This window comes from Varroa jacobsoni, unplaced genomic scaffold (assembly GCF_002532875.2).
Source record: "Varroa jacobsoni isolate VJ856 unplaced genomic scaffold, vjacob_1.0 scaffold_936, whole genome shotgun sequence".
Classification (NCBI taxonomy): Eukaryota; Metazoa; Arthropoda; class Arachnida; order Mesostigmata; family Varroidae; genus Varroa; species Varroa jacobsoni.
In genome coordinates this window covers 174075-191088 of record NW_019213838.1, presented here as the reverse complement: position 1 = coordinate 191088, position 17014 = coordinate 174075, and the positions used below count along the sequence as shown (strand labels likewise).

Below are 17014 nucleotides of genomic sequence, written 5' to 3'. Positions count from 1 at the left end.
AGGCTATCTGGACATTATTTATGCATCGACCCTGCTAACTGACAATTTCTGGATTCGCACTGAACAGAAACGGGAGAAGCTCTTTAGGCCTCAACTGATTCCAGCTGCAGTGTCTGTCATCCCGCGTGCCCCTGCGTGAAGCTTGGTCAATTAACGATTGACCACGCGAACATGAATCAGGCGCAACAGGCGGCTTGATCATGCCTGTTGCTTGTGCACTATGCTTGTTTTTTGCGTCTATTTCTGGTTCGTTTTACAAAGTTATTGTATTTTAACATACAAGCCCTAAGGTGGCGTCACTTTAAAGAGACTTAGACCAACAAAGATTTCAAAAGTGGAGGCAGTCTCATGCAACGTATAGCAATAAAATAAGCGTCGACACCAACATACTGCAAACGATGTTTAATGAATCTTGACTCGGAAGGTTAATAAAGCGAACTACTTTATAGCTGTAACTATGAAAAGGCTTTGTGGCTTTTTGTGCAGCGGATATGGAATAGTAAGGGGTTCCAATTATATTTGTCTTGATAAGCCGGTGCTTAGCCAATTGGTCGTTTCTGATAAGACATTTAGAAAGCTGGCAGCGGTGGAGATCAGACACGGTTCATTGATTTGCGCATCAGTCAACAACAATAAAAACTTCACGCTTATTGAAGAAACTTGATGCACGAACAGGTTTCGATAACCCAATGATCGTCCGAATCGCATTACGTTGGATCATAGATACCATATTTAAATGCTGAGAAAATGTTTTGCCCAAACCCAATCGCGTACGGTTTAAGAAGGGGTTTATAAAAATAGTCTGAATCGGAAGTCTATTCCGGGAGGAACTTCTGGTAAGACTAAATAACCTAGTAATGCAAGCATAGAGTTTGGATGTAATTTAAGGAAATGATTAGCCGAAACCAGTTTTTGTCCAACTGTCAAGCCAGCGTACATTGCGAATGAGGTTAATTCAACGACTGTCCCACCAAAATCAAGCGGTGTGGCACGTTGATAAGATATTGATAAGCTTTAAAGAGGATATTCCATTTTGGCAGTGTTTAGTAAAGGGTCAAGTAGGTAGCTATAACGTTGCCTCGTTTACTTTCAAAGTTACAAATGTCTACGTTGGCGGACGAGTTGCGAAAACAAACGCTATATAACGCTAATGCAAATTCACGCGACTTGATGTAGAAAAGCATTCATATATTCATATAAAAAATACAAAGGGGCCTAAAACTGAATTTTACGAAACCCCACGTGTTAACAAATGGACATACGAGACAATATTGCAGTTAAGTAGTCGGTGGAATCAGGTTTGAACCAATCGTAGACCACAGGGAAAAAGACATACTAGCGAATTGTTTCTAAAAAGACGACACAGGACATGGCATCGAAAGCCTTTACAGTATTGATTAAGTGGCCTGTTCCATCGCAAGAACGAGTAATGTAGGTACAAAAGCTACAAACCCCCAGACCACAAAAGCGGGAGCCTAAAAGGTCTGACGAAGAAAATAAGGCTGAACAATTAGTTTGAAGCTGATGTTTAGCGCAAGTTTCGCATTGAAGTGCGTCATAGTGATAGATCTATAGTTGGTTGGATTTTTATGTCTGTCTTCATGTTTACAAATAGGACAGCCAGCATTTGGAAAAACAGCTATGTCAACAAATAAGCTAAACTTATGTTCTGCTCAGCTGAACCTCGTATTTATGCTGTTGGAACTTCGACACAGCTATCTTCAGTGAAACCGAACGTTTTGCATCGATCCACTTTAATATAACGTTTGAAGACATCATCTAAATTTCTACTTTCATGTTCATGACAGGTACCAAGGAGTCGCATACTGTGATAAACTTCGGTAAATGCCGACTCATTTCTATATGAATAATGCATGTCACAGTTTTGAGAACAATTGGCTTAATCTGGTGTACCTCATGAGTAGTGTTAATAACACAAGCAAATTTCTCTAAAACGCTCAATCTTATAATAATAATAAAAAACCTTATATTCGACAGAACTACTAGCGAATGAGCTCCTCTACGTTTTTCAAGTTCGGCTCCGAGCCAATTGCACACAGAAGCAGTGTCCAGCATCTAAAAGGTGAAGGCTAATCATTGCTGAAATTTATTAGTGGCAAAAATGACAGTGACTATAACTATATTTGCAATTACTAGGTCTTCTAAAAGTTGTTTGGAATATTTTTTCGGCAAACTTGCCGCCTCTTCACTACGTCGAAGCTATTTTCACTGGTAATTGGCACGTCAGAGGCGAGGCTAGCCCATTAGGATTCTCAATTTCATCACGTTTTACACCCATGTTGGGCAAAATGCGAGTTTTGGGCAAAAACGGTAGATGATACCGAAGAGTCTGCTAACGCTTTCACCACGAACAGCTGACGAGGACTACGAACCATTCGGCCTCCATTATCAAAAAACATAAACGTTAAGACAAACCTATAAATCAATCAAAAATAAACCAAAAATTATAAATCCAAAAACTAAATTACTAAAATATATAGCAAGCAATGTAATTTGTGTAGAGCAGTTCACCAGTAACCTAACTGACGTTATGTCGAAGAATGGCTTAGGGACGAACAGGAAAATGTTTGTTCAACATTTTGCGACCCAAGAATTCACTGGTCCAAATGTAGGCCCAGAACACAAGCGTGACGGAAGTGCGCTCGGAATATACTAAACCTAGTTGCAGCAGTAATTGCAACAACCAGGATTAAGGCGACTAAATACTAACTTCAGTAAATGGCCTCGTTTCTACAGCAACAATTGTATCGTCACATATGTTATCACTAGAAGGGAAAGCAGGACAGCTTTTACATTTAGAAACCCGCACGCAAATTGTGATCTACCGTGACCACCGAAAGTCAGTATAATCGACAAAAGTTCATACAGTGAATCGCATTGTTAAGCAAAGGTTCTAAATGGACATAGTAAAATTTATTTTCTTCTTCAATATTGCATTTACTCAGGAGGTCATTTGGAGTGAAATTCATTGATTGTTTGCAAATGACAGAAAGAGAACAACGTTTGATTGATTTAGTGCATCTTTAAAACGTTTAGATGAATCATTTTTAGAACTGCGGTATTACAATTGAGGGAAGTACTTCGAACGTTTTTATAGTTTGTTGTGGTTATTTTTGAAGTGAGAACTAATGAAGCCTACCAGTAATTGCTATAGTGGAAAGAACGTAATTATGCTTGTGAGTTCTGACTACAAATAAAATGGAATATGGTACATTAAGAGGTCAGGGGGTATCGCTACCAGTTTCGCACGCTGTTATAAGCTCAGAACGCCGACCATCATCAGAAAGGTAAACATTTACCTAAATAAATATATCGCAAAACACCTTTGACCAAAATGACCATAAGCTTCTTCTAATAATATTTCAAAGTAACTCGGCTGGCTTATTCTACATGTTTATCAAAATCGGGGGGCACTTTTAACCTTGGCTGTCAATACATACCGAAAAACTTCGTAAAACTTAAACGGCTAATTTAATAGAAACCAACATGAAACTGATCTTTTTTCAATTAAAGTACGTGTGAAGCTCGTTAAAATCACGTAAGTTAACTGTGCGGAATCGGCTAGTCTAGCTTGCAACGACCTTTAAATACCTAAACTGAAACCTAAAGAATCGTTCTCAATTCTTATGAAGCTACTTCCCCTACCACATGACAATGCACATTCACTTTAATTATTGCTTACCAACAGATGGCTTTGTTGATTGAATTAGGCTAATAACTCGTCTTCCGCAATGACAGTCTGACTATCTAAAATAAATTTCTTTATTAACACGGCTTTATGTAACTGGCTAAGTCCACATAGAATTTTTAATAATAAAAATTAAATATTTAACAATTTTTTTTGATAAAAACTGTTACACCTGAATAGATCGTAGCATCTTCCTCTCTCTATCTGTCTCTAATGTTGGTCACTGGGTTCATTTTCTTCTGATGGAATCGCGGAAGAGTGGGGCTGAAAATGATAACATATATTTTTATACTTGCTACGTTTTGTACTTAAACTTTTAAGGGACAAACGAAATAAATAATTGGCCTTTAAACTTTTCCTTAAACTGTTACATTAATATTGTTTTACCTTTCTCAAAAAAGATTACGCGCTTGTTTCCTATTCAGTTTATATTGTGTCTTCGTTACTGTTGCAACATCGAGCATGTTATCTTCAGCTGTTCTTGCACATAGTTTACTAACGCTGTCGGCAGAGCCAATATAATAGGCACAAGATACATTCGGCAGCCCGACCTATTATTGACGTTTCCATTTCGTAAAAAAACTTGCCCTCATTCGGAATATGGAGTACATAATTTATACATCTAGGAACAAATTTGCCGTATTGGGGCTCACCTTATTAAGTAACCATGCAAGAAAACAGTCGTAGAGAACGGCCAAATTGCATACGAACAGAAATCGGTATTGCGGCGAAACATAATAGAAGTTGATCGCTTGTAACGGTACGTATCCAAACCAGTCGGCTATGCAGACCAGGTGCAGTTTTTCTTTAAAGTCATGTCCACAGCTCTGTAAATTTTTACCCTGCAGTATGCCATAGGATACAAATGTGTAGCCTATAATAGTGTGAACATTAAAAAGAAAACCTCAGTGAGTTTCCGCTGGTATACCTTAAATAAACCTTAGGCCTTGGGTTGCCACTTGACTTTCTTTATCGCATCACGCATATCTCGCAGTCATAACACCGTCATTACTTTTTGACCTTCGATTAAATATAACAGCGAATCTTTCTCGTATAGTGGGTTAACAAATATGCATTACGATTCTGCTCTACTGATTGTCTGTTTTGCCCAAAAATTAACAATCGGGAATAAAATTATTGAAAGAAATTATTAGAATTATTGAAAAATAGTTGCACCAACTAAATAATCGTTATTTTTATTAAATATTATTTACTTGATGCAACTATTCTTTTTATTAATCAGCAAAAAACTTGTTGTCTATTTACTTCAGGTTATATAATAATAGTAATTGATGATTATAATGAAATGTTACCTTATGTGGTACGGGGTGATTACCTGCAAATGCCGGAGTAGCAGCACATTCTGCTAGAAGTTTTGATCGAATAACGGCCCAAGTTTTTCCTGGAAAACGCCGGTCTAGAAAACTGTACCAGAAATGGCCCAGAACACCGAAGCCAGTTCCCATAATTGCCATATTTTCTGAAACGAATCACAGTTTCCCAGATTCTGTCGTCAGCGATCGATTTATAAAGTAACTGTTGTATCACATACCTTTTTTGTTTATGTTTAAAATTCTGATAGTAGCATACGCATGTTCCTTATACACATGGCACAGCTAAATTTCACAATGAAAGAGAATATTGGCAAGATCGTCCGAGTGGCAAGTAATTATATATTTCGTTTTCGCGTTTTTACTTGCTTCATTTCAAAATTAAAAATTAATACTGCTTACAACAATGTCTAGAAGAAAAGCTTACACGTTTGCAGGTAATTTTATTGCTACATTTTACATAAAATCTTTATTTCGTTGAATATATCTCTACCATTACTTCCGTAACAAAGAAACCCGAATTCGCACCACGACCACCTTGTATTCCTCACGTTTGGAGGTTTTACCCACCAAGCTGTAACGGAGGAGCATCAACTAAGAGTCTATATCTGTTAGCCACTAACTTGTTCTTTTCCAGTTGTGCGCTTCATCGTTCGACGCCCTGGTCACTTTTTGAGCTAGAACATCTCCAGCCAGCATAAAACCTGAACCCAACGTGAGATTTGTCGCTAGCAGGTAGTCTGAAAAGGCCTTTCGAGCAAATTTCCGCATATCCGTATCTAAGGGCTGATTATAAAATCCCAAAGAGCAAAGCTGGAAATTTCCTTCGAAGTTTTATAAAATGAACCGGTTGTTCTGTAAAAACAAAGTACGTGTAACATTCTGTAGGAGGAGCCTCGTAACATATTTCATAATAATAATAAATTACTTTTTACGATAAGCCTCAAAATGTCGCAGAACATCACTCAGAGTCAGTGCTTGATATTTGGTGCTAGATCTCTAAATGGATTCTTTCACATTTTATCCAAATTTGCAAGCTGCTTTCTGCAAGCTGCTTTCTAGAGGCAGAAAGCCTTAAGCTGCTGTCCATTACGATGCCGCTGTCCACTATGAAACACAATAGCAAGTCCACTACTTATTTATTCACAACCTACCGTTCTTTGTCTCGTTGTTAAGCAGTTTTTTTAATATAACTACTTCGTGTTCACTAAAAATTTACACTTGTGGGTTTACACGGGATCAAAGATGACGTCTGCCGGCAAAACAGCTGATCGCGCACCAACCAAAAATAAACGCAACAAAAGCTGTGAGCTGCATGCTACCTTTTATTCAGAATTCAATGCGGTCGCCATACCTTATAGAAGTGTATTTATATACGTATAAAACAATTATCCGGTTAACGTTCGCTCAAAAGTGGCAAATGCCATGATATCTATAAGCTATCGACAACCGCAGGCAAGGGATATGGGTTCTGCCTTGTGTCTTCATCATGCTAAGATGTCAGTATTAAAACATTTTTAATAAACTTTGCCAGTGTATAGCTCTTGCAGCGCTGTTTCCGTATTGAAATCAAATTTACACGAACTTTTCTTTATGTAGTAATTTGTTGTAACGTTCTTCTAGTGGCTGTCTGTTCCTTTTTCATCCGGCCGAGCAACCACACTGACATCAGGTAGAATAATGCGTTCATTAATGGCATTTATGCACAGGTTCGTTCGAAACCGATAAAACTGTGTGATACTGTATATAAATACATAGTGAATAAGTGTACGCCAGCCGTTTTAGGTTCGGCTGTTCTAGAAAAATCTGCTAACAATGAGAGCCTTTTCGCTATTATTTTACTTGTGCTACATATGTTTTGCTTGTTTTGCCAGTCATTAATTTCTATCAGACGTTGGTAACAATCTTGCCGATAGTCTGTCAGGTTGTGTGTTCCACAAAAGAGTTTGATGTGTAGCGTATCTATAAGCAATAGTCATGTCAACAAAAAAAGTCTGTCAACATTTCCTGATGAGCTCGTTTCAGGAAGGTTGTGCAATGTTTTATCTTGCTTAAGTTTACTGTAATCGGTATACCGGGATTGATACTAATGTATCAAGTTTGATTCTTTTAGCAAGGACAAAAGTTATTGGGATGAGCAAATGGGCATGGGCTTCAGTATCATAAGGTATTCTTACCACCGTCCTACAATATCAAGCAGAACTCTTTACTCAAATTTTTATCGAATGAAAAAATAACCCTTATTTAGTCCATCCACTTTTAAAACATACAAACTTTTAAAAGCCATTACAATTAGCACTAAATATTTTTTGGGCCAGCCACCTCAACACCCAAATGACGTACACTAGATAAGCCGATTCTTCTTAGCTAACCCTGTGACTTCCTGCATCATGTTCCTGCTTATGTCTTGTTCCCAGACACACTTGTTCAGCCAAAATTTCAAAATTGCCCGCGCAGCCCACACCTATCGGTCAAATTGCGCGTTAACCGTTCCCTCATCACGTAAATCAGTCGAAAATTGCCCGCTCATTCGAACATCGATTTCTGGCTGGTAATAGATGTCGTACTAGTCGTGATACATGCATCCAGCCGTCTTCGATATGTTCCGCGGGCTTCCTGCTGGTCCCGCTGCTTCCGTTCGTTCTATCTAGATACTGTGTCTCTATATATTTGGGTGTGTATGTATGCGTATTTCGTCAGGTCGGCTGGATGCTCTCCGTGTTGTCGCTTGTTTTGTAAGTTGGGTGCGTGCTATTGCTACTGCTGCTGTTGGTGGTCCGAAAAGGTTTATCATATATTTGATGTCTTGTTCATTTTTATCGTTTTACCGGCTGCCCGTGGTTGCCCGACTGCTGGCTCAGAGTGTTGGTGCCCAATACAGGAACTTCGTTTGCTGACGCTGGTGTTCGGCATTATTGCCAGCCATCGCAGCCTGGAGGAATTCAATGCCAGCAGGAAAGTCAATGTGCAATGTTGGCTACTGTGGCCACTTGTCACCGTTCAAAGTTTGAAATTTGTGAGTGAACCTGTGGCAGGCAAACGCTCGAAGAGTTGGTGTGCCAAGTGTGTGGAGAAGGGCGGAGGAGCCCTTGCAGGCTCTTCGAAACCTAACAACCATGGGTCTCGTTTGGAGCAAGCTGTGGAGTCTCTTCTCCAAGGAAGGTATGTATCGTCCGAACGTATTCCAAACTGAATGGAATTGTTCGCTACCTTTGTACGGTCATAGAAAAGACAAGTCATATTATGGTGCTAAAGACTGGGTGCCATCCGTTATATAACAAATAGAAGCGTTTTTTTTTTTGCAATAACTCGTAATCAAATGAATATTTTTACTGACAACACGAACGAAAAAGAATGGCGGCCGTTTTGTAGCCACACTTGTACTTTGTAGACCTCGAACAATATAGTGGTGTTAAATGAAGATCACTTGAATGACAAACAATACTTGTTAAGTGCTGCGGGACCACATGAATAAATCCGCAAGATACGCACCTATGTTTATGCACTAGCTATTGAAGACGTGGGGTATGTTGTTGACGGCACTGTTAACTGCGGCGTAAGTTTGTGCTTTGTACAATATTTGTCAATCGATATCGCTACAACTGTTATAGTAATAGAAGTAGCGATCAACCCACTAAAAACGGAATAACGTAAATGACGGATACTCAGTACAGATAATTTTTTCTCTCAGCTTACATACCCGACGTAAAGCTAAACTATCTGATGTTAAATTCGTCATATTTTCTCTGCGGTAATAGAGGGAACAGCTATCAATGCTTTATTTAAGCGGCTTTAAATCTCACTTAAAGGCTGCACGGCGAATATGAACCTATAAAGTTCGCTGAAATATACAGCAAAACATGCAAAATTCGTGCAAAAAGTCTGAAATAGAGCTGTGTTAGCAACAGATAGCTCTAGACGCTTATTCTTTCCGGAAAATGTGTTTTTAGGTCACGAACACTTTACTAGCTAGAATTTGCATCCCGCTATGGTAATAATTCTACTCATCGTATGCGCGGTGATCGCGTGATGACAGCCTAACTACTGATGTTAATAAAAGAGTTGCAAAATCCATCATCTTTGCTGTTGCTTTCCCATATTTTTCCATCTCCCCGCGACCCAAATATACGCCACATCTATGCTTTGTTCTTTATCACTTTAAGTTTACTTTTTGTTTGAAAACTAAGCGATGGACGGCGCAACAGGAGCAACAAGCGTTACAACATATACAACGGTCACGATCGTCAAACTCTGCTCGTTTTTCTTCATAGTACCAAAGGCTGGTGCGGTGATGGCACCAGCTGGAGCACAACAAGCCACAATTGTGTCGCCGGTCTTGGAAAGCGAGAGCGGCCACACAAAGGTTTGGTGCGCCAGCAACGCCTGCAGAACGCATAAACTCATTCTCTGCATAGTAAGCACAAAGTCAGACCTTATAACAACGGCGTATACTGCGTTCGATTACATTTGTACTTGTAGTTGTAGCTTCGACTACGTGCAGGTCGATGCGGTGGACCGATAGAACATTGGAGTTACCGATGACGGAACTTCGAGAGCATAACAACTAGTTACATTCAACACGAAAGCTATGATACCTGTAGTCAGCGTGACTAATCATTTAGAATTGTTGTTGCTGATGGAACAGAAATGTGTTCGTCTCGACATCTGTTACTACGGATTGTAATTGATAGGTAGCTATGTTAAGTGTAAGAATTTTATTTCACAGCTTAAGTGTAGATTACTGTGTACAAAGTGGTTCAGACTAAAATTTTAGAGAGAAAAAAATATGTATATGAACTAAATTCTGTGTTGTTTGACGTGACCGCGTGATTTTGGCGGCATATTTTATTCGTATGTGTTTGTTTCTAAACGATAACTAATAAGCATCTTATGCGTAAAATACTTCGTAAAGTATTTTGATATCAAAAAAATATTAGATGTTAACAAAACGTGCTAACTAAATAATCGTCATCTTTATTTTTCAGGAAGAAGTATGTATTATAGTTTTTCATCCGATTGCTATTACTCCATAAAATATTATTAGATAGGTATACTATTTTAGCAAGTGTAGATAAAAACAAAGCTAGGGTTTTTATTCATATACCTGGAAACAGTGAAGTGTTCCTACAGACACTTTATGGCAAAACTCTACTTTTTGCACGGGAAATGATTTATTATACTGTATTTTTTTACTTTCTAATAAACTATGCAAAAATTGCATTCTTTTTTCATGAGAACCCAATTAACAACCTGTTGAAGGTCTCGCAACACAGTGCCTAGGTGTAACTAACTGTATTACGATAGCCGCAACTGTAGATTCTTACAGTCCATTTGAGAGTATGCTTTTGTCCAGCGCAATGTTCCTCAAAATCAAACTTCTGTTTTTTTACCTCGTATTGCAACTGATGATAGTTTTCTCTATAGAGAAAATATTGCTTTGTATTGCCTAATGTGTTTGGCAAACGTGCGCAACGAAATAAAACTGCTCACAGCTGTACTAACGAATTTATTTATAAATTCGTGAGCTGTGAAAGTTGTGAGCAGTTTTATAAATAAAACATTATAAAAAAACGTCCGACAGGTTTAAAATGTTGTCATTAGGCTCACTGAGAGATCATTCCTATCAACAAAAAATAGTAAATAAATTTTCATGATTCTGTAAATCTTCTGATCTGATCATACGTAAAAAGGGTTATCTTCTGTTTTTCTTTGCTTTTCTTATGGGTTCCATTCGTGTAGGAGTGATGTAGTTTAATATCAATATAAGAAACAGATCTATATGAAATGATTCAATGTATTTTCTGTAATTTTGGTTTTTCGACTTTTTTTGGTGAGCTTTTATAATGCTCATAATTGTGACTTGCACGGCCGTAAAGATGCCCATATAATTTGCATCAAACGGATAATAGAGCCAGGTCGTAAGGCATAGTTTAGCCTAGACAATAATTTTGTGTGATTCTTTTTTCCTTTTTATTTTCAAAAAGAGCATAAAGCATAGTTTTTTTTTTAAAAAAAAAAACGAGGGTAGCCAGTACGGCCATTTTTACGCCGAAAAATTATTTTTTCGTTAATCTGATATTTTGTTTTCCACTGGTGGTAGTGTTACGAATATTTATGTATCTCGTATCTCCCATGAAGCCTTTAGTTTGATTCTCGCAAGCTATAACAAGATTACATTTCAGCTATGAATTATATTTTTCAAAAATAAAATGCAATACGATACGTTTTTGACCAGTATTAGTGTGACATGTACCTGTCTAAACTTTCGGATCAGATAAGTACCCCTACTATTTATATCTCAAAGTGCGTGCTGTGGTAGATTTTTCTATCTATAAAAGAAGCTGGAGCTCTGAGAATACGGATTTCTAACTGTAATGATTTCGATAATAAGTTGACTTATCACATTGTACTTTGCTCTGCTGTTACAGAACACAAGGTTGTAATCGTCGGTTTGAATAATGCGGGAAAAACTACAATACTCTATCAATTGTGAGTATATACCATCTAGGCAATGTATGAGCACTTCTTTTCAGTTTACTGACGCTGGAAACGAAGTAAAAAAAATCATGATGTGCTCGGTTTATGCAGTTTTTAGTTAAACATTATACGTAAAAATGGTGCAAAAGTATACGTCTTTGTGACTAATTTCAACAGATGATATACCACTGAGATAAGGCACAACAAAAGCAATACCACAATCTAAATTGTATCTTTCCTGCCTCGGCATAGTTTGATGGGTGAGGTCGTGCACACGTCACCCACGATTGGTTCCAACGTCGAAGAGGTGGTATGGAAAAATATCCATTTTATCATGTGGGACCTCGGCGGACAGGAAAGCCTTCGAGCAACATGGAATACGTACTACACGAACGCGGAGGTGAGATTGTTTTTGTGCTTTATTCATATATCATCTGACTGGCTTTATTTGTCAGAGATGAAGAGCCATAGCGATCGCTTAGTTCATGGAAGGCTTTTCCTTGAAGATATATAGAATCGGACAGATTTGTTCCCTTCAAAAGCGGCTATTAACTGTATCCCTCTTCAGATTGTCGTCAATTGCTCACAAGCGAGGGAAACATGGTCAATTAATTTTGATAACTGAGAAATTTGTTATTCTTATCATAGCTTCGCAATCGCTTTAATGTTATTTCTGTTCAATGATGGGCCCAAACACTTTGCGACAAGTATTTTTACTAAAATGTACATCTTATCCTTGTGGTCATCTACAGTTCTTGATAGTCGTCGTGGACAGCACAGATCGAGAACGAGTCCCTGTGACTCGGGAAGAACTATGGCGAATGCTTGCTCATGAAGATCTAGCCAAAGCTGCCGTATTGGTTTACGCGAATAAGCAGGACGTCAAGGGATGCTTAAGTCCAGCAGAAATCTCGCAGCAGCTCAATTTGACAGCAGTCAAGAAACACCGTTGGCAAATCCAGCCTTGCTGCGCGCTCACAGGCGAAGGGTACGATAACACAACGTGCCCCTTTTCTGCAGTTTTATGTACAATGTTAATAAAGAAACTCATTAGGCCGTGTAGAACTGAATAAACGGCATTTCCGTCGTCCAGTAATAATTTCTTAACCCAGAGTTTCACATGTCTTTTTTTCGCTATTATAACTCTCGTACGCATCGTTTGTCTATTTTCTCCAACTTGTCGTTATCTGAATCGCGCAGAGCAAACTTAAAAAAGAACTGGGTTTAATTGCCATTCGCATAGTAAACACGACAACGAATAAAGCTGCATTCTTCGTTTTTAAGCAAGTACCGAAGCACACATGATGACTGATGCTTTTACTGTGCTTTTCCGTAGTTGTTTTATGATAAGTTCAGTTGTGATTTGGTGCTTTCCGCCGTACGAAACAACTCCATTGTATAGACTGGTCAGGTCAAACCTTCACTAACGGTAGTACTGCCCATTATATGCCTTTTAATTAGCTTTGATTTTAGTCAGCAAAACATTTTTTTATACTGTTGCGCAAACCACATTTAAAAGAATCTTAAATTTGACGTAATACGCTTAGTGGACTAACGCTGTGATCAACGTTAAAATTGAGTGTGTAAATCGCCACGAAAATTCTACAATAGTACGAGAAATTGTACCTTACTGTCTTGCATTACCTACGAGATGACTGAATTCTATCGAGGTACGCAAATGATCTTTCTCTGTATTAACGTATTACTGGCCTAGTTTCATTAATACATATAAATATTATCCACATATGTCTGATATAAGAACTGGCTTTTGTTTGCCGTGACTTCCACTTGTATGCTATTTCTTATTTCAGGCTGACACAAGGACTCGAGTGGATAACTGCGCAGCTAAAGTCCAAATAGAATGCTCATCATCATGTAATTTGAAAGCTTAAAATTATCGAACGATAGCCTTGATCAGGAAAATATGAAGTTAGCCGGAGAAACTCTCTTGAGTCTTAATCTTCCTGCAGCTCATGGTACTCCAGCCGTCAAACAGGGTCAGCTGACCTCTTCGAGTAACCTTAAAATAGCGCATTTTTAAGAAAAGTGCGGGTCGGCTTGAGCATTGCTGGCCAAAAATGTACTAGAAAATTAGCGTAGAGCAATTTCACAGTTCTGCCAGCCCGGATTAGTGTACGAAACGAAACAAAAGCAAATTCACAGTCGCTGCAAGTTGGGAATTATGTGCGGGTAAGACAATAGGGTGACAAACATAAGGTACAGCACAAGTTAATGTTACGAAACAGATAGGCGTCCACTGGGGTAAAAAAAGTGACGACAAATGAAGCCAACGACAAAATGCGCGGGATTAGTTATTAGGGTTGCGAGAAGCGTTGATTTGACACGACAACCCCATTCTTGTGATCTTGTAGGAATAACACAACCATTTGTTAGCTGCATAGAATATATGTAATTATATATACTATAGTATTATTATCACTTCCAGCGTAAATGTAGAAGAATATGCGTCGCGGACATGGGAGACACGAAGAGGGAGAAAGTAAATTAAACTCTGTAGGAGAGTTTTCCTAGAAATTAAGAGTGATGATAGCAGCTGCTGCGATCTTTAGACGTACGTTTTTTTTTATTACCTGTTAATAATAATTTTCTATCATATTTTACTACGGATAGCAATATAAATATTCTAAGTAAATGCAATAAGTTACAACACATAAAAATTTGTATGACACAGTTACAATCAGTCACTACTCGAAAAATTGTCCTGGCATAATTAATCAGAATGGCAGAATTCAATCGTTGTCACCATTAATAGGTTCGGTTTATTCACAATCGCTAATTCTTCTCTAATAATGACAAAAAAAATATCTATTACTGTTTCCGCCTCTTGTATATTCAAATTAACTCTTTTGCCTTCGATCTGTCCTGTAAAAAATATGGACAGACAGACTAACTGCGGAAAAACAATCGTAAATCAACCCCTGAACACATATTGTACCTACAAGATTGTACTTCGACTTAGACAAAAAACGAAATAGACGTGTATCGATATAGAAGCGAAAATGATTGACCATGTTAATGTAATTATAATGCTGATGACGTGATGTTGAATAGGAGTTACGAATTTGGAGTGAAGCTGATATTGCGATATGAAACGAACCGTATGATGTATGAGGAAATTGATGAGATATAGGGGATTATATGAACGCGTATGTATCGTATATTGTATGTCTGTGCCCATGTGTCATCACAGGTGAATCTATGCCAGTGTGCGTTTAGTGGGAAAACATGCCGCTTTAACAAAAGATATTGTACATACATATACAGAAAAGGGTATGAATTATATATTCTTTGTACCGTTAAGAAATGCTGCTATAGTTAGTAATTGCCCTGAACAGAATGATGATAAGCGTATTTTTATTATAAGAGATAATGGCATAATTGTTACAAAGAGATTACGAAGAATGAATTGTGTACAGTCGAGTTGAGCGGGTGAGTAAACGAGTGACTGTTTGGATTACTCAATAACAGATAAGTGTTCATTTACAAATTTTCTATGTTGGACGTGTGTGTGTATGACGAATTTACAATGCATCGTGCCTAAATTAAATTCAAAAATGCACTCGGTGGTAACCAACAACGACCAAAAAAACCTGTCATAGGATTCTGGTTCAGAGTTGATGTTGATTTTGACTGATTTGCGTCGTTGCTTCATTGGTTACTTGTAATGTTTAAGTGAGCATTGTTTAAAACGACACACCAGTATATATTGTATGGATGCATTTTCTTTTTTTTTTTTCCATTTACCCCTTTCTAAACCTTGTAGATGTTGTCTTACAATGTCTTGTTTACGTGCTTAACGCGAAGACTGGAGAACGCCAAGGGGACACATTTTCAACAATGAATGATTGGTCCTTTTGATTATCGGAAGACTCAAAGCTCAAAAACAGTGGTGCGTCTTCATACCTTAAGTAGGTGTAGGATTAATCCTGACTTGTGATTGACACCGCCGGTCAGTTGACCACTTACCTGCTAATGTTGTTCAGCTTTATTCCAGCATTTGATTTCAAAGTAATATAATTAAGGTGAAAGATTATACATTTTTTACATCGGATGGTGTTCATATTGAATGAAGGAAGAGTCGAATGTTTAAGAGGCAAGAGTTGGGGTCTATTAGCGATAAATTCAATATAAAATTATTATTAAACGTTATAGTTTCCTCGCACTGCATAACAGACAGACAATAGAACTGCCCCCAAATAGATAGGGTACACAAAATTAGCCGGCAAACTAGGCAGGCTGTTGGGATTATAGATGTGACCGAAACGGCGGAAAGACCACGGAATATATTACACAACCATTTAAGAAGATCCAGGGTCGCCATGTGGATCATCGTTAGGTGACTGTTAACGTATTGTTTATGGCTGATAGTAACTATTCGCTGTTCAGCAATGGAATCCGTTTCCGATTTACGGACACTTACTCGTTGTTCGGCGCGCAAGACCAAACAACCTTTGTTTAGAAATGATTTCCAATATAATTTTGGTGACAAAATTAGACATTTAGACATTCAAACGATTTCCCAGTTTCTTCTACATACATACTAGATGTTATGCGGGGATGCCGTAGTATTTTGCTTTCTTCTGCGTCTCGATATAAACCTCATACCATTGATTTTATATACGGAAGAACTCAAAAACGCTTTTGGCCTCCAATGAAGGAAACTCTTCGCGGCACGTCGTTTCAAACAGTTATCTCCTGTACGAGAAAAAACCCTGAAAATGTTTACTAAAAAAAGCTAAATTGATAACGTAAAAAATAAAAACGTGATCGTAAAGATAAATTCGTTCACATATTTGGAATGTTATGAACTGACAGCTAAGAGGGAGAAAGGCATGGATAATGTTCAATGAAAACTGAACTTATGTCAATGCCTTGTACTCACATTGTTGTTACGATAGCAATTACATGTTAGTTTGTAAATAAATACAGGAAAATAAATGGTAAAATAATTTGATGAAAGTTACTCTTGCTATTCCTGTCCATCAACGGTTTTGATTATCGTAATTTTTTTGTTCGATATCTCGGCTGTTGTGGTGTCGTCAAGGTTTAGGCTGTGACCAACGGACTTCACTTGGTTGGGACTTCACTTGGACTCACACCTTGGTTCCGGAAAAAAATAGGGCTTATACAATAGTGCAATTTAATACCAAAATGTAGAACGTTTATCTCTATTCCATGTAAAAAGTTGATTTGTTTAAAACTTAATCGAACTCATTTGACGCTTTCTATAGAAGGTCTTCCGAAACGCAGGTCACCCAATTCAGTCATTGTTTTATTTGCCATTAACAACTATATCAACGCTGGCTCAAATTCGTTTAGTATATTTTATCATATCCAGTACTTTTTTATGCTCGAAGCCAGCGAAATATCTGTTGCTATTGAAATTGCATGCTATAACTGGCATATGCTTCACACCTAGGGCTAAAGTAAAGGTAAAGGTTATCACAATAGGATTCAACATGATTGGTGTGGTTTT

The 17014-nt window shown here is 37.9% G+C and overlaps 3 protein-coding genes across 8 annotated transcripts in view; 2 read left to right on the top strand and 1 right to left on the bottom strand.

Annotated features, from left to right (window-relative positions):
* LOC111265136 (neuronal acetylcholine receptor subunit alpha-7) overlaps positions 1 to 464 on the top strand; it is a 34297-nt gene extending 33833 nt beyond the window's left edge. The window contains exon 9 of the mRNA XM_022841552.2: positions 68 to 464. Within this exon, the coding sequence (XP_022697287.1) occupies positions 68 to 139 (72 nt within the window). The 3' untranslated portion in view covers positions 140 to 464. The remainder of the gene's footprint in view (positions 1 to 67) is intronic.
* A 3301-nt stretch (positions 465 to 3765) lies between these two features.
* Positions 3766 to 6749, bottom strand: LOC111265147 (mpv17-like protein 2). 4 transcript variants are annotated; one of them, XM_022841568.2, is made up of 6 exons: positions 6626 to 6699; positions 6195 to 6307; positions 5664 to 5895; positions 5046 to 5189; positions 4363 to 4583; positions 3766 to 3973 (listed from the first exon to the last, which is right to left on the bottom strand). In XM_022841568.2, the coding sequence occupies exons 3-6, from the start codon at positions 5809 to 5811 to the stop codon at positions 3920 to 3922; spliced, it is 567 nt and encodes a 188-aa protein (XP_022697303.1). In that variant the 5' UTR covers positions 5812 to 5895; positions 6195 to 6307; positions 6626 to 6699; the 3' UTR covers positions 3766 to 3919. The 4 variants fall into 4 exon arrangements, with proteins under 4 accessions (XP_022697303.1, XP_022697304.1, XP_022697305.1 ...); XM_022841569.2 differs by lacking the exon at positions 6195 to 6307 and having other exon boundaries at positions 6626 to 6749; XM_022841570.2 differs by lacking the exons at positions 6195 to 6307; positions 6626 to 6699 and adding an exon at positions 6395 to 6417.
* An 837-nt stretch (positions 6750 to 7586) lies between these two features.
* Arl5 (ADP-ribosylation factor-like 5) lies at positions 7587 to 16497 on the top strand. Of its 3 annotated transcripts, XM_022841566.2 has the most exons (5): positions 7587 to 8202; positions 11469 to 11529; positions 11770 to 11917; positions 12270 to 12505; positions 13329 to 16497. In XM_022841566.2, the coding sequence occupies exons 1-5, from the start codon at positions 8157 to 8159 to the stop codon at positions 13375 to 13377; spliced, it is 540 nt and encodes a 179-aa protein (XP_022697301.1). In that variant the 5' UTR covers positions 7587 to 8156; the 3' UTR covers positions 13378 to 16497. The 3 variants fall into 3 exon arrangements, with proteins under 3 accessions (XP_022697301.1, XP_022697300.1, XP_086826489.1); XM_022841565.2 differs by lacking the exon at positions 13329 to 16497 and having other exon boundaries at positions 7589 to 8202; positions 12270 to 12630; XM_086970363.1 differs by lacking the exons at positions 7587 to 8202; positions 13329 to 16497 and adding an exon at positions 9475 to 9731 and having other exon boundaries at positions 12270 to 12630.
* Positions 16498 to 17014: the final 517 nt, after the last annotated feature.

What these genes read in the sequence shown, in the direction of transcription:
- LOC111265147 (XM_022841569.2), bottom strand. Translation starts at nt 5,811, where the DNA reads ATGCGGAAATTTGCTCGAAAGGCCTTTTCAGACTACCTGCTAGCGACA. An exon ending in GCACAACTGGAAAAGAACAA is followed by an intron (nt 5,190 to 5,663) that starts GTTAGTGGCTAA and finishes GATTCGTTTCAG; the next exon opens with AAAATATGGCAATTATGGGA. An exon ending in TGCTACTCCGGCATTTGCAG is followed by an intron (nt 4,584 to 5,045) that starts GTAATCACCCCG and finishes ACACTATTATAG; the next exon opens with GCTACACATTTGTATCCTAT.
- Arl5 (XM_022841565.2), top strand. Translation starts at nt 8,157, where the DNA reads ATGGGTCTCGTTTGGAGCAAGCTGTGGAGTCTCTTCTCCAAGGAAG. An exon ending in ACTACAATACTCTATCAATT is followed by an intron (nt 11,530 to 11,769) that starts GTGAGTATATAC and finishes GCCTCGGCATAG; the next exon opens with TTTGATGGGTGAGGTCGTGC. An exon ending in CGTACTACACGAACGCGGAG is followed by an intron (nt 11,918 to 12,269) that starts GTGAGATTGTTT and finishes GGTCATCTACAG; the next exon opens with TTCTTGATAGTCGTCGTGGA.